We start from the raw sequence: 14600 nt of genomic DNA, 5'->3' as shown, positions 1-14600 counted from the left end.
CCGCACCCACTGTCCTGCACCCACTGTCTGGCACTCCCTAGTGAGATGAACCCAGTACCTCAGATGGAAATGCAGAAATCACTCATCTTCTGTGTTGCTCGTGCTGGGAGCTGTAGACCAGAGCTGTTCCTATTTGGCCATCTTCGCTGCCTGATCTACATCTCAAACTGATTTTTTTAAGAAGGACATTCCAATTTTCAGCACAACCTGATTTCTACAGATAGTTTGGCATAAGGAAAGTCTATTGAAGTCTATCTTGATTATCAAGGTGTTGTAGAGTGGGTTTCATGATAGAAGATATTCCGTTGTCAGACTGTCAATATTTCTGTTTCTAAAAACTAAAAATGTAAGACTTTCGTTCCAAAGGCCACAATAGTGTAGCCGCAGTGGGCTGATAGAATTTAAACCGTAACACTGCAACCTAAAAATGGATCAATGGTGGTGGGACAGCACTGATAGCCTCAAGAAGTGTTATCCCAGTAGAGCTTTCCAGGAGTCGTCAGAACTCAATGCCATGTAGCCTTCCTTGCCTCACAAGCAAGTCAGAAAATGTATGATATATTGATGGACACAGTTAGCAATGGTAGCAGTCTGAGTGGTGCGAGGTCAATCTCCAGCTCAATTACTATCTTATGAGTGAATGACCCTTAATATGGCATCTACATGAAGGACCAAGATGTTTCTATAAGGGATAGCAATTTATTTCCACAGTTCAGTGCCCTAGAATCTGCCAATTTGTAGAAATGTATAAGCATCTAACATATAAATTCCTATTATAAATTTTGTTGTGAAATTGGTTATAAATCAGTTGTAAAATAAGTAAAAATGGTACATTAAATTGGTCCAATGAAGCAGCCCACAAGGTCCATTTAGCTTCTTTCCCTACTGTGAACATTGTCTAAACCCCATCAGCTGGATTTGGGCACTCTCACCTGCCAGGGAACCAGGCAGTATTATAAGTTGGGTATCAGTATCTAATAAAACCACTGAAATTTGACGCTATTTCCTGAAATATAATACCTCAGTATGCTTACATAGATCTGAATAATGTTATTTATCTTTCTCTTAAATAGGTCTGAATGATGTTATTCTCTTATTTCTCTTAGGAGCCTTGGCCCTATCTCTAATTATCTTTCTCATTGAAATGACTGAGTTTGTGGTGGGGGACAGAGGAGGATCAGGGGATGTACATAAACGAAGCAACCTTTTATCATAAAGTAAGTCTTCACATCAGTTTCTACTGGTGTGATGACAGCTTGGGATTCAAGTAAATGAATTTCCATTGTTTTTATTCTGCTCAAAACTGTATATCAGGTGATATGTGATGATTGACACCATCTATTTCAGCCTTGGGGGACATTTACCTTTCATCAAGATCTACTAGCAATCAAGCATTACTATTGCCATATAGAGAAAGGTAACTCTGAAATGTAAATCATATTCCTCATTCTCAAGAAATTAACAGTATATTTGGGTAAGAAAAACAGAACAAAAAACACAAGCAACAACAACAATAACAAATAACAACTGGAAAGAGATTATTGTCAAAAAAAATGAACCAAATAATCTGAAAGATACAATATTATACTTTGTAGTAAATTGAACATGGTAGTTTCATAATACAACAAAAACAAGTTTTCTTTATTTAATTACTATGTATTAAGGCAATAAAGACCATTTTGAACTCAAATAACAAAAATTTTATTAATAGTTGTCTACATCAGAACAATGATTCAAGACTTCAGAAACTAATTTTACCTAATTTAGTATGAGAGATTTTTATTTTAAAATGCATTTCCATACTCAAAATAGCTACTTATTAATATCTTCATGATAAATACCAAAATAAACAATAACTTCCATTGCTGTGAATATCAGTGAGTAGAAATACTGACGGTTTTCCTGCCATTTAAGCAAAACAGCAGTCTCATCCTCTCCTAATTCTGTGAGCCACCCACACAACAAACTTGTACATTGGAGGGCAATTGAACTAAATAACATAAGGTAGGCAAAATTACAATTTTTTTTCAAGATTGGGCAATCTACTGTCTATTTTCAAGAGACTCAATTTTTTAGCTCTCACATATGAGTTAGAACATGCAATATTTATCTCTCTGTCCCCGGCCTTTTTCAATTAACATAATGACTTCCAGTTCCAACCATGTTGCTGCAAATGACAGGATTTCAATCTTTTTTATGGTTGCATAATATTCCATTGTGTATATATACATATATATATGCATATATATACACACACACACACACACACACACACACATTTTATTTATTCATTCATCCACTGGTGGACACTTCAGTTGATTCCATAAATCTTGTCTGTTGTGAATAGTACTGTAATAAACAAGAGAATGCAGATAATCTCTTCAAATATATTGCATTCCTTTCTATTTTTAAAAGAATTAACTGCATGTACATATAAAACAAGCGAGGGATTAGCTTGACAAGAGAAAATATATGTAGTTACAATGATATTGATCTTGCAGTCTTTGGTGTCATTTGCTATTTTTTTACTAAAATGTTATGAAAGAGAGATTAGTAAAATTATTCCAGTAATAAAATGCAACATGGACTGATATACAGACAGCCCGAATCAAAGAAGGTGAATGAATAAGACTCATGCAGTAATATACAAGGAAATGAAGTAAAGGCAGTAGCAAAGGGAAGGGAAAGAAAGGGCAAATGTAAAGGACACCCCAAGTGAAGAAATTATTCACTGAACACAACTGACAAAAAGAGGAGATTTAGTGAATTAAAGACAAGGAAGAATCATAGTTACTTAAAAAATGCTGTATTTGTTAAAATATAAAAAGAAAAACACCATAACTAGAACAAATAGGAAGATGTATAATAATTAGTCATTTAACCAACTGAGGTTTGTACCAGTTGCCTGTAAGTTGATTAGAGAATGTAGGACTAAATTCTAAATTTGGAAATTCTTCTCATTTTTCACAAAATGTTGAGTGAAGATCACACTAAGGTAAAATGAAAAACCCACAAGTTCTTGAAATATTTTGGTATCTTGTTATAGCTGAAGTACCGTTGTATTCAAACAACACAAAGAACTGATGAGATCTAAACTATATTTTTTAGAAATTAAAAATCTTAAGACTAAATTCTTAGGGACTACACACTTAGGAGCTTTCTTAAAAAACAAAAACAAAAAACTCCTGATAATATTGAACATAGTAATCACTGTTTTATTTATGTTAAACAACACCAAATAGCATCTAAATTCTTAAAGTATGTACTGGAGTACTGCCCAAATCCATTAATGGTATCTACAACTATGTTGGTGATCTCTTTTCCTTTTTAAAATTGCAGATTTCAAGACAGGCTGAAAGAAAAGATTACTATATTTATTTATTTGAACAAATGATGCTACAGGAACAACACATATTGAAATAAATTTTACAAACAGCCAGGCACAGCGACTTATGCCTCCAATCCTAGCATTCTGAGAGGCTAAGGCAGGAGGATCACTTGAGCCCAGGAACTGGAGATAGTCCTGGTCAACAGGCAAGACCCTGTCTCTACAATAAAACATAAATAAATAAATAAATAAATAAATAAATAAATAGCCTGTCATGGTGGCATGTGTCTGTTGTTCCAACTCTTAGAGAGGCTGAGGTGGAGGGACTGCTTGAGCCCAGGAAGTCCAAGGTGCAGAGAGCCCTGTTTGCATCACTGCACTCCAGCTTGGCTAACAGAGTGAGACCCTGCCTAAAAAAATTACAAACTAAAACAAAACAAAACAAAAAAACAAAAACAAGAGAAAAACAAACAAGTTCATGTGTAATTTAGCATATATATTTTATACTCTCATGTACATATAAAATATTTTATATGTACATGAGTATGTATATTTTACATATATTCTCATGTATATATAAAATATATAATGAGTAGTTCTCAAAGAGGTGACTCACCTCTTTGGTGAATTTCAGATTATATAGCACCTTTTTCTTCTAAGTAAATACTTAGAGAAGTGGTAAAACAAACAAAAAAGGACTTTAAGTTGTTATGGGCAGCAACTTGGGGGAAGGTGAATCAATGGTAGATAAATGCTAGTTATCTTGTTAAAATTTGTTAATATAGATTCCTCTCATACCTTCTCCAGGCTGATAGGGTCCAAAGTTGTCTTCAGTGGCTAACATTTGCGAGTGGGTTTGGGGAGGGCAAGGTAACATTTTTCATTATAACTCTATCATGCTTTTAGGCAAGTAGATGGAGGGCAGTGAGCTTTCCTGCATCTGCTTCTTCTTAATTATCTTCAGCTCAGTAATCTCTCATATTTTGGAGTGGCATCTTCTCATCTCCCACATAGGAAATTTTAGATAGATTACAATCAATTTGGATTTTATAGTGAAAATCATGCTCCAGTTTTATTTAATGCATTTCTAAGAATGAATTTTGCTAGAGTATTATTATTTTCTGCAAGTTAAACACATATTTTTAGTTTTCCAGTTCTTACATTAGAAAAGATCCCTCTAAATGAGGATTCATTTAGTCTTGCTACTCAGTGTGGTTCAGAGACCAGCAGAATTTGCATCACTTGTTCGAAAAGTTGAATCTCAGGTCCACCTCAAGCTACTGAATCAGAATCTGCTTTTTCAACAAGAGCACTAGTTTTTTCCTATGTCCAGTAAAGTGAAAAAGTACTAAATTTGCCTTACATTAACTGATCCACCCAATTCAGATTTGCAGGTAATGTTCCGCCCTGAAGAGGGGTTGTTTTACCCCAATGGGTACTTTACCTGCCTGTTGCCATTGAGACAGTAGAAAGACGGGAGGTTCTGTTAAGCAGAGCAGAAACTTTATTTGTTGTTCAAAGAGTAGAGAAGGTGAGCTTCCCATTCACCTTTTCCCCAGGTGTGTGCAGAAGGGGGATTTTCAAGGTCTCTTAGAGCATGAAGGTGGAGACTAAGTATGCGAATTCCTGGAAAGAGGTGGGACTTTCCAGAGAAAACTAGAATGTGTGCAGTCTTGTTCTTTCTTTTGCACTGGGCACTTACTATATGTGCCTAGCAAAGGGCATCTCTCCCCACTGGGCAGAGATTTTAATATGATAAGGAAATGAGGATTCAGGTCTGTCTGAGTAGCACTGCCAAGCTGAGTTTTTATCTCGTGGCTTGTTTGTGGCTACTGGCATCCAGCCCGGCTTTTGTTTCTGTAAACAAGTACAACTGAGACCACAGGTTAATTTCATAGGTTCTGGCACTCTTGGAGAATCAAGGTCATGCTACCGTGACAGTAACTTATTGACTCTCTAAGATGCATTATGATTCAAATTTTAAGGATTCATTAGATACTAAAGAATTTTATTTAATGCTAAAGAAAATGAAATCATTGTTACTGGAAACCACTTATGTATCTGATATTGTGTTATCCATTTCCAAATCTATTAACTCATTTCACACGTAAAATACTCTCTAAGATAAGTGCCACCGCCTCCATTTAACTAGATGTGAAAACTAACCTGAGGCTAAGATTTGTTCAATAAATACTGCACATCCCTTGTCTGCAAGTCCCTGAGAATAAAGTGCACATGGCTTCTATTGTTACGAAATATGCAATATTTTGTAATTAGACAAAAGCCAGGCAAGTACAGGGTAGTGTTAGAGTTTCTAAGAGGGAAACCTAAATTGTCAGAGGGGTTTAGAAAAAACATCTATTTGGAAAGAGCATTTTAACTCATTTCCGAAGAACACATTTTTATAAAGTTGGCTCTGAAAAACGCTAGTGTGTCTTGGAGTTTTGTAAGGGGAACTAAGCAGCAGTTGAGGCTGGAACATTTCAGGAATCCTGCAGAACTTTATAGAACAAGGTGCGGATGTTGGACCTTATCCAAAAGTCAAAGGAAGCCACTGGAGGGTTTGAAGCCAGGAAGTGACAGGCCCTGATCCACATTTGGAAAGGCTCCTTCACTCAGACCCATGCAAAGCCCTGCGGGCGGGTGGGTTTATTGGGGCCACTCCCCTCGGCTGCCTTTCTCCACCCCAGTCACCGCCTCCTGCTTCTCAGCTTAGCCATCTGAGGAGGGTGGGAAACGTGTAATAGGGGCGGGGGGAAGAAAAACGTTCTTAAAAAAAATATTAAAAAGAAAACATCCCACTTGGCAGCGAGTGCGCGGGAAGTTCAGCGCGCGAGTTCCGGGCTTCCCGCCCGCCCGCAGACGACCGCCGGTGAGCCCCCAGCCCCCGCCTGGCCGCCCGCTTCGCCGCGTCCGTCAGTCCGTCGGTCTGTCAGCCTCCCCTTCCCCCACGCCTCCTTTCTCCGGGCGCCGCGCGGGTCGGGAGGTCGGAGGGGCCCCCTAGGTCTTCAGGACGCCCTTGGCCCGCGTCGCTCCCGGCAGCGCCTCGGCGGCGGCGCCTGCAGAACCCGGTACCTGGCAGGTTCGGGTCTCTGCCGGGCAGAACCTCGCAGCCCATACTCCACGGCTGGGGCCTCTGACGCCTCCGCTTGTGGAGTTCTTCCCTGAGCGGCTGTAACTTTAAACCACTCTGAGCGAGGCCTATTTTTATTCAGAAACCAGCGACCAGGGCGTCTGTGGAGAATGCTCAGATGGAGGGCCAGCCCGCCACTTGAAGTTTTCTCACAAATCTGAGGGGAAGGAACGTCTTGTCCTAATAATCTCTCTTTGCGATTTCACAGTTCTGTTGCCGCGTCCTAGGAGGGCCAGATTGGTGGCTGTGGGGACTTTTGGATGAGGGTGTTGCCTGAGCTGGGGGAGACGTGTCTGAACTCCATTGCTTGGCCTTTGGTGATCCCGAGGCCTCCACACTTGAACCGGGCCAAAGCTGTGACCTAGTATCCCCCCACAGGGATTGCTCAAAGAACTCCAGGGGACAAACTCACAGTGGCAAGGACAAGGAGATGAATGTAGCAGCCAAGTACCGCATGGCCTCCCTGTATGTGGGTGACTTACATGCAGATGTCACCGAGGACCTGCTGTTCAGGAAGTTCAGCACTGTGGGGCCTGTGCTGTCCATCCGCATTTGCAGGGACCAGGTCACCCGCCGCTCTCTGGGCTATGCCTACGTGAACTTCTTGCAGCTGGCTGATGCCCAGAAGGCGCTGGACACAATGAACTTTGACATCATAAAAGGCAAATCCATCCGTCTCATGTGGTCTCAGCGCGATGCCTACTTGAGGAGATCTGGAATTGGGAACGTATTCATCAAGAATCTGGACAAATCTATCGATAACAAAACCCTTTATGAACATTTTTCAGCTTTTGGAAAGATCCTTTCCTCCAAGGTGATGAGTGATGATCAAGGCTCCAAGGGCTATGCATTTGTGCACTTTCAGAACCAGAGTGCTGCAGACAGGGCCATTGAGGAGATGAATGGAAAACTACTCAAGGGCTGCAAGGTGTTTGTTGGCAGATTCAAAAACCGAAAAGATCGTGAAGCTGAACTCAGAAGCAAAGCCAGTGAATTCACCAACATTTACATCAAAAACTTTGGAGGTGACATGGATGATGAGAGATTGAAGGACGTTTTCAGCAAATATGGCAAAACTCTGAGTGTTAAGGTGATGACAGATTCCAGTGGGAAATCCAAAGGCTTTGGCTTTGTGAGTTTTGATAGCCATGAGGCTGCCAAGAAAGCTGTTGAAGAAATGAATGGAAGGGACATAAATGGGCAGCTGATTTTTGTAGGCCGGGCTCAAAAGAAAGTAGAGCGACAGGCTGAGTTAAAGCAAATGTTTGAGCAGCTGAAAAGGGAACGAATTCGTGGGTGCCAGGGGGTAAAGCTCTATATTAAGAACCTTGATGACACCATCGATGATGAAAAACTACGAAACGAATTTTCTTCATTTGGATCAATTAGCAGAGTTAAGGTAATGCAGGAAGAGGGGCAGAGCAAAGGGTTTGGCTTGATCTGCTTCTCCTCTCCTGAGGATGCTACTAAAGCAATGACTGAGATGAATGGCCGCATCTTGGGCTCCAAACCTCTTAGCATTGCCTTGGCCCAGAGACACTAGGAAAGAAAAACGTACCTTTCCAGCTAGTATCTGCAGCAGGTGGGGGAATGATAGTGATCTCTGCCTGAATTGACCTCAGTAAATTTCATATTCCACATGGTGGGTGCTTAGTTTAGTAAACTTTATGATAAAACGTTTTTTATACAAAGCCATTTTTTTTCTTTTGTGGAAAAATAAATGGAGCTTAGTTCATTTTACAGAGGCACATTTTCTAATTTTAATATTGCACATTTTTCTTATTTTGATATGTTCATAGCAATAAGTATAAATAGATATATTTTTATTACATTTGAACCAAATGAAATGAGGTAATTATTTGAATTTGTTGCATATTTATTATTTTAGTAATATTGCTAGCTTTAATTTCTTCTATGAAAATATGCTCAAAATAGTTCTTACACCTAAAGATTCCAAAGTATTTTTAACAACAGAAATTTTCTAATTTTTCATCCAAGTTTTGAGAAATCAAACTTTTAGAAATTTATAGTACGAATTTAAAGATCTAATTTCATTTTGAATTAATGCTTAAAGTACTCAGATATAGTTGAATTTCTTTTAAATTTATATCCTGACATGCTTGTTTTTCGGATGGTTTAAATTAAGATGATGGAAGTTTTTAACGTTGCCTAAAAACTGGCTTTCTGTGTTTTGTTCTTTCCATTAGTTGACTATAATTCAGGTACTTACTAGTTAATCTAAATTGTAACTTGCACTGTAAAACCTTAACTTCTACATTCCTTAAGTTATAAATCTGTTATCAACTCAGGTGATCCAAAGTTGGCCTGGTCTTAAATCTCTTCATACTTATATGGCTTAATATATTATCTTAATTTTTACCAGATGCTAATATTATGAAAATCATACATACAGATTATAGAAATTCTGTTTAAAAACTTTTAAAATCTCTTTTATATTGTTTTGTGTAGTGATTTTCTCTTAGGGTTCAGAAAAGTAAGTTCCTCTATTTTTATGTACTCACATCTCCTTTTATTAGAATGTGGCAGCTATGGAACCCATTAAGGTTCACTTTTAGCCTTCATTTATCAGAAACACTGATTGATTTTCTGATGAATTGAAGTTACATCACTTATTCTGTTTTCTAGCATAATTTTTAGTTTAGAACCATTCCCCTATTTTCCTTTCTCTCCTGCCTTTCATCTATATTCCTCAGCTTTTTAAAATACTTTCTAAAGGATTTTTTTATGTTGGCTTTTAATATGTGCTGCTTCAAATCCATTTGGAAATCGAGGCAAGAGTTATTTAATTACATTTAAATAATTGCTTTACAAATTCTGATTCATACCAAAGGTATCTAGCAAGCAAGTGCTTTTGTTTTTACTGTTTTCATATTTTTACTTGGCTTAGTTTTTTCTCGTAACTATTATTCACATTCTCTATTTCATATATTACTAATATAAAAGAAATAGTAAAATATTTTTTGGCAATACCTCAGCTTATGAATGAGAAAAATTTGTTGCCTTTTATTTTTATAGAAATTATATGTATATTCTTTGCACATTTTCTAAAATGAAAATCTTTTAGTCCATAAAAAATTATGGACAATGAAAAAATTAAAAGAATTTGCATATAATTGTATTATGCAAACCAATTCCCTATTATAATTTGTTACATATTTTTCTATTTTTTTCTCTCTCTACATATATACACCTAGGTAATTTAAGAAAAATAGGATAATATTACAAATGTTGTTTGAAATTGCTTTCTTAATTAAACAATATGCTATGGTCAACTTTTATGCTCACAATAATTATTTGTCTTATAATCTGAGTGACTTTTATGTTTTGTTCAATGACTGTACCAAAATATAACTAATTTCTTATTGATAAACTTCTTGTTGCTAGATAATTTCTTCCTTTTTTTCTTCCTCTGTCATAAATAACTTGGAGATTAACATCCTTGCAAACTTATATATGCAAATATATCTATTTTCTTAAGAAAATGTTTAGAAGTAGAATTAATGGTTAAAAAAGAATCAATTTTAAAAAGTAATTTTGATAAATATTGCTTAAATGCTGTCCAGAATACTTGTGGCACTTACATTTCCATTGTCATTGTAGGAGAATGCCTATTTCCATATGCTCCAAGAAACAAGGGTTTTTTTTAAGCTGTTGGTCAATTCAACATGATATGTAAAACAAACCATTTCATCATTGCTTTATTTCACTTTTGTAAATTACAAAAGTTGAACAGCATTTGTGTACTCACTGACCATTTGTATTTTCATACTTATAAGTTAATGTCTCATGATCATAATTTATTTTCCTGTTGGGGTGTTTTTTATTTACATGAATTTTTAGATTTCTTTGCATATTATGACTACATTTTAGACTTTTCCCCCTGATATTTCACTGTCTTTATAGTTTTGAAGGTTATTCCAAAATTGAATGTTAAGCTGGAAAGTTTTAGTATTTTACTGAAATGGCTTTGATGTCATGCTTCAAAATATTTTGAACACTTTAAATACATATATTCACACAAATATATATACACCCACACAATTTATCTGTATTGTGTTTATGACTTTCAGAATTTCATATTCTCAATGCTTCTAACTAAAATTTTGGTTCATAAAAAGTATCTTATATAAAACCTATAGTAAATATTTTAAAAATGTGCTTTTCCATTTTTAATAACATATATTTTGGTAAATACTTGATTCAGAGAGCCAATGAATTAGAGTTGGCATATGAGTTTCACATAGATTCTTATACTAGGTAAGTATTTACCAAAACATGTATCAGAAGCAGAAAGTTGTTAAAAAGGTTTACCAGACAACAAGACTGGAAAGTGTATTAAGTGTGCCTGGCCTTGACATCTTATTCTGGATAATCTAGTCTACATCTTAATTTAGGAAAGCTAATCTGTAAAACTGTTCAAATATTTGAACAATATTTGATAATGCTTACATATATTTTCAAGATAATATCAGGAAACAGAGTTCTTTCATGTATGTAAGTAGTTAATAGGACATAACATCAGATGTCTAGATGAATTATAGCTATGGCTTAATTACACAATAATCTGCCTTCTTAGTAGAAATTGCTTATTTCCAGCATTTGCTGTAAAAAAATAAAAAAGACAGTCAGTTTACAAAAATATACAATCCTATGGATTTAATTTATTTAAATTTTGTTCATTCTAATTTTTTTTGGTGCGTGATAATAGCAAGTTATCTTAGTTGAAAATAGAGATTCATTCATTAAAGAATATTAAATCTTTTGTGCCCAAGTGCCTTAATAAATAAGTAGAATCTTAACTTTTCTGATAAGCATTCCAGTAAAAGCGAATGTACATAGATATGCCTTGAGCCACTGTTTCTACTTTCACCCTTCTCTCCACACATATTGCCACGTCTGCTGTGTAGTTGCCTGCTTACATGTACAGCCATTTCAATAAATGTATTCTTTTAACATTTTATCTTTTAAATTTCAAATAGGAATTTGTAGTTGGTAAAAATAAAAATTTTAAAGTGATTTAATATTGTCATTTTCATGTTCTCAATATTGTTATAGATCCACTGAGAAAATGTCAAATAAAATCTAATATTTCAAAGGTGAAAGCATGTTTGAAAATGATTTTTATTTATTATAAAGTATTTCTGATTTTCCAAAGACCAGTTATCTTAAGAATGAACTGAAAATTACTTGTGTTTTTAGTGAAATACTTGTATTTCAGGTTTTCAAGGACAATTTCTTTATGAACTAGTATTTCTTTTTTAAGTTACTCATAATTATGAACTCACAGTTGAAAACAAAACACTAACAAGTTTTAATGAGGAATAATTAACTATTTTAAAGACATTTCTGAATTTATTGTTAAATTCAACTAACCTGTCAAGTGCTTAGAATTGACTTACTCATAGTACATTTGGAAATATGCCCCATAATGTAATATTAAAAATATATATAATAAAACAATAGAGTAAAAATATAATTTTAAAAAATCTACACTTTCAAAAGTAGAACAAATTAAATACCCTCACGATACTTTTGACATATATGTATCTCCCAAGTGCATGTGTACTCAAATCTGAGTTACACGTACATTTGGATCTGAATTTGTTAAAGTCAGATTATTTTGCAGGTTTGCCCAGAGGAAATATGTATAATTAAGTGTTGGTTTTGTCTCATGGTCTTGTCATATTTTAGAGTTCACAGAATGCCCTGAACTAAATTGTAGTTGCCCTGAATGAAACAATTGAATCCAAATGAGAAGGAAATTTATCTTCTTAGTGGCATTCTTAACTGTAGTAGAGAAAACACCTTAACTTCTGAGAGAGATTCATAATTTGAACAATGATATTCCATCAGATTTTGTTAACCCATTTATATTTACATCACCTTAGATATTTTAAAAATCCTTATTTTAAAGTTTTGCCAAACACTAATAGCACATTTGAGTTGCGAAGGCAATATCACTGAAGTGGCAGATATAATTATTGTTTTTTTTTGCATTCAGTGAATATCAGTTATAATTCATTTTTTGTTTTTACAATCAGTATCTCCAGTGGAATTTTCTTATTTCAGGAAGCCATGTCTAATGGTATTGTAGGGCATCAGAATTTTGATTTACATTTAATTTCAACTTTGTACATGTGCTAGTGGCAGCCAATATTAATTCCTTGAAGTTAAACCTTTATAATAGTAGTTCCAGCAAATCTTTGTTAATCAAAGACATGCCTCAATTTGAATGCAAGGCAAATCTTAGAATTATAACTAGATTGTTTTGACACATTATTATTTTACTGAATTACCATAGGAAGCATTAGAAGCCTAGTATTATTCACCACTCTAGTCACTAACATTTTATATATAGTTTGTATACAAATGACATTTATATTGTATAGATTGCAATTGGCAAAAGGCCATCAGTTATATGGTAATCCAAGTTTTAATATTTATTTTGATTTTAACTAAAAAGATATTGGTAAATGCCTATTTGATCATATCATTCTTCTCCTTAAAAACCTTTCATGGCCTTCCATTACTCTTAAAATCAGGTATAAATCTTTACTGTGTCCTAGGATTCCTTGCATTCTGGTCCTTGTGTATTCTTTAAATCTTTTCTTGTGCTACTATTTCCCTTTGTCAATATACTGGATATTAATTGGTCTTGTTTCAACTCTTTTAAAACTGTCAGGATAGTTCCTGCCTCACTAAAAGCTTTAACCTTTTAACAGATAGAAGGCTGTGTACTGTACAGGTGGAACAAATCTTCCAACTGGTTTATGAAAAAATATATGGTGAAAGCATTTAATTACCTCCTAGAAAAAAGATATTATAGGTATAGGTAGCCAGGAATAGGTTTTTGTTTCAGAATTCTCAGTGTAAGTTTTATTGGTTCTGTTTATGTGATGTTCTTTTTCTTAACCAATCACTGTAACCAAGGTAATGAGATTTGCTGATTAGCTGGGGTTAGGTAACATATTCAAACGTTAAGCAAAAATATCCTTGACCGAGAAAGGTAGAGGTTGTTTTTCAAGGAAAAATCAAGATACAAGTGCCAGAAAAAGTGTGAATTGCTGTAGAATGAAACTTCCCACCCCAGCATCTGCAATATATGAGCTATTATAGATAAACTATTCTCAGTGCCTAGAATACTCTCCCTTAATTTTAATCTGACTGATTCTTGCTTATCTATTTTCAAGCACAGTCTTTTGAACTCTCAGTACTCCCATTTCCCTCTCTACTTTACTAGCATAGCACTTATTAGAGGAGCAAAATAAAACTCCTCCACCCCCAAGGCAGGCAACATAACTCTTCTTTTTTTATTAGTAGCTGGCTCATTAATTAATCCTTATTTATCAGTTGACAAACTTATTACACATAATTACCTACTCTTTTCTCTTTCTTAATACATGTGACTGGACTACTAAGCCAATATATCGCCTGAAAAGTTCTGTCTCTTTCAGGTATCTTTCACTATACAGGTGACTATAAAAGCATGAAATTCCAAATTAAGTTCAGGAAGTGATAGAAGAACATTCTTAAGTTTCAAGATCTAAGCCACAGTTTTTATCCATGTTTTTTAATTCTCTAAAATTTATTTTATTGAACATTTATATGGATATAACTAACTCCTTTTTTTCTATCAGTCTAATGTTCTAATGTTTCTTTTATACCTCTCTCTAGGGACCCTTGTGGAGAGACAAGGTGTTTGGGCAAGATCTAGATATTCTTATGCTTCTGGACTTGCTAATATCAGAAGCCATCCAAACCAGACTAGATTAAATATTGATGCCCAACATGGACTTGGGCTCATATACACAGTATAGAATTTGGGAGCCAAATTGAAATATGTAAATAATCTTCTTTTCAAAATGGAAATACTTTTCTTTCTTTCAAGAGACAGGAAAGTCTCCCTATAGGATGTTAACCTACAAAAACTGATACCTTTTTTCAAAATTAGATCACATATGGTGTTACAGGGAGAAAAAGAGTAAGTCTGTTGGAAAAGCTGGGGAGGATCACCTTCAAATATTTATATTTTTTAAAAATATATTATTTTAAGTAATAGCTCATTCTTCACATTTCTGCTTTTTTGTATTTTAGGATATAGGATGGGTATATTTATTT

At 35.1% G+C, this 14600-nt stretch overlaps 1 protein-coding gene across 1 annotated transcript; it reads left to right on the top strand.

Moving 5' to 3' along the window:
* The first annotated feature begins 5723 nt into the window (after positions 1 to 5723).
* On the top strand, positions 5724 to 11584 carry PABPC4L (poly(A) binding protein cytoplasmic 4 like). The gene is made up of 2 exons (XM_034959146.4): positions 5724 to 6200; positions 6670 to 11584. The coding sequence occupies exon 2, from the start codon at positions 6892 to 6894 to the stop codon at positions 8002 to 8004; it is 1113 nt and encodes a 370-aa protein (XP_034815037.1). The 5' UTR covers positions 5724 to 6200; positions 6670 to 6891; the 3' UTR covers positions 8005 to 11584.
* Positions 11585 to 14600: the final 3016 nt, after the last annotated feature.

Source organism: Pan paniscus, chromosome 3, assembly GCF_029289425.2.
Source record: "Pan paniscus chromosome 3, NHGRI_mPanPan1-v2.0_pri, whole genome shotgun sequence".
Classification (NCBI taxonomy): domain Eukaryota; kingdom Metazoa; phylum Chordata; class Mammalia; order Primates; family Hominidae; genus Pan; species Pan paniscus.
This window is presented reverse-complemented; position numbering and strand designations above follow the sequence as displayed.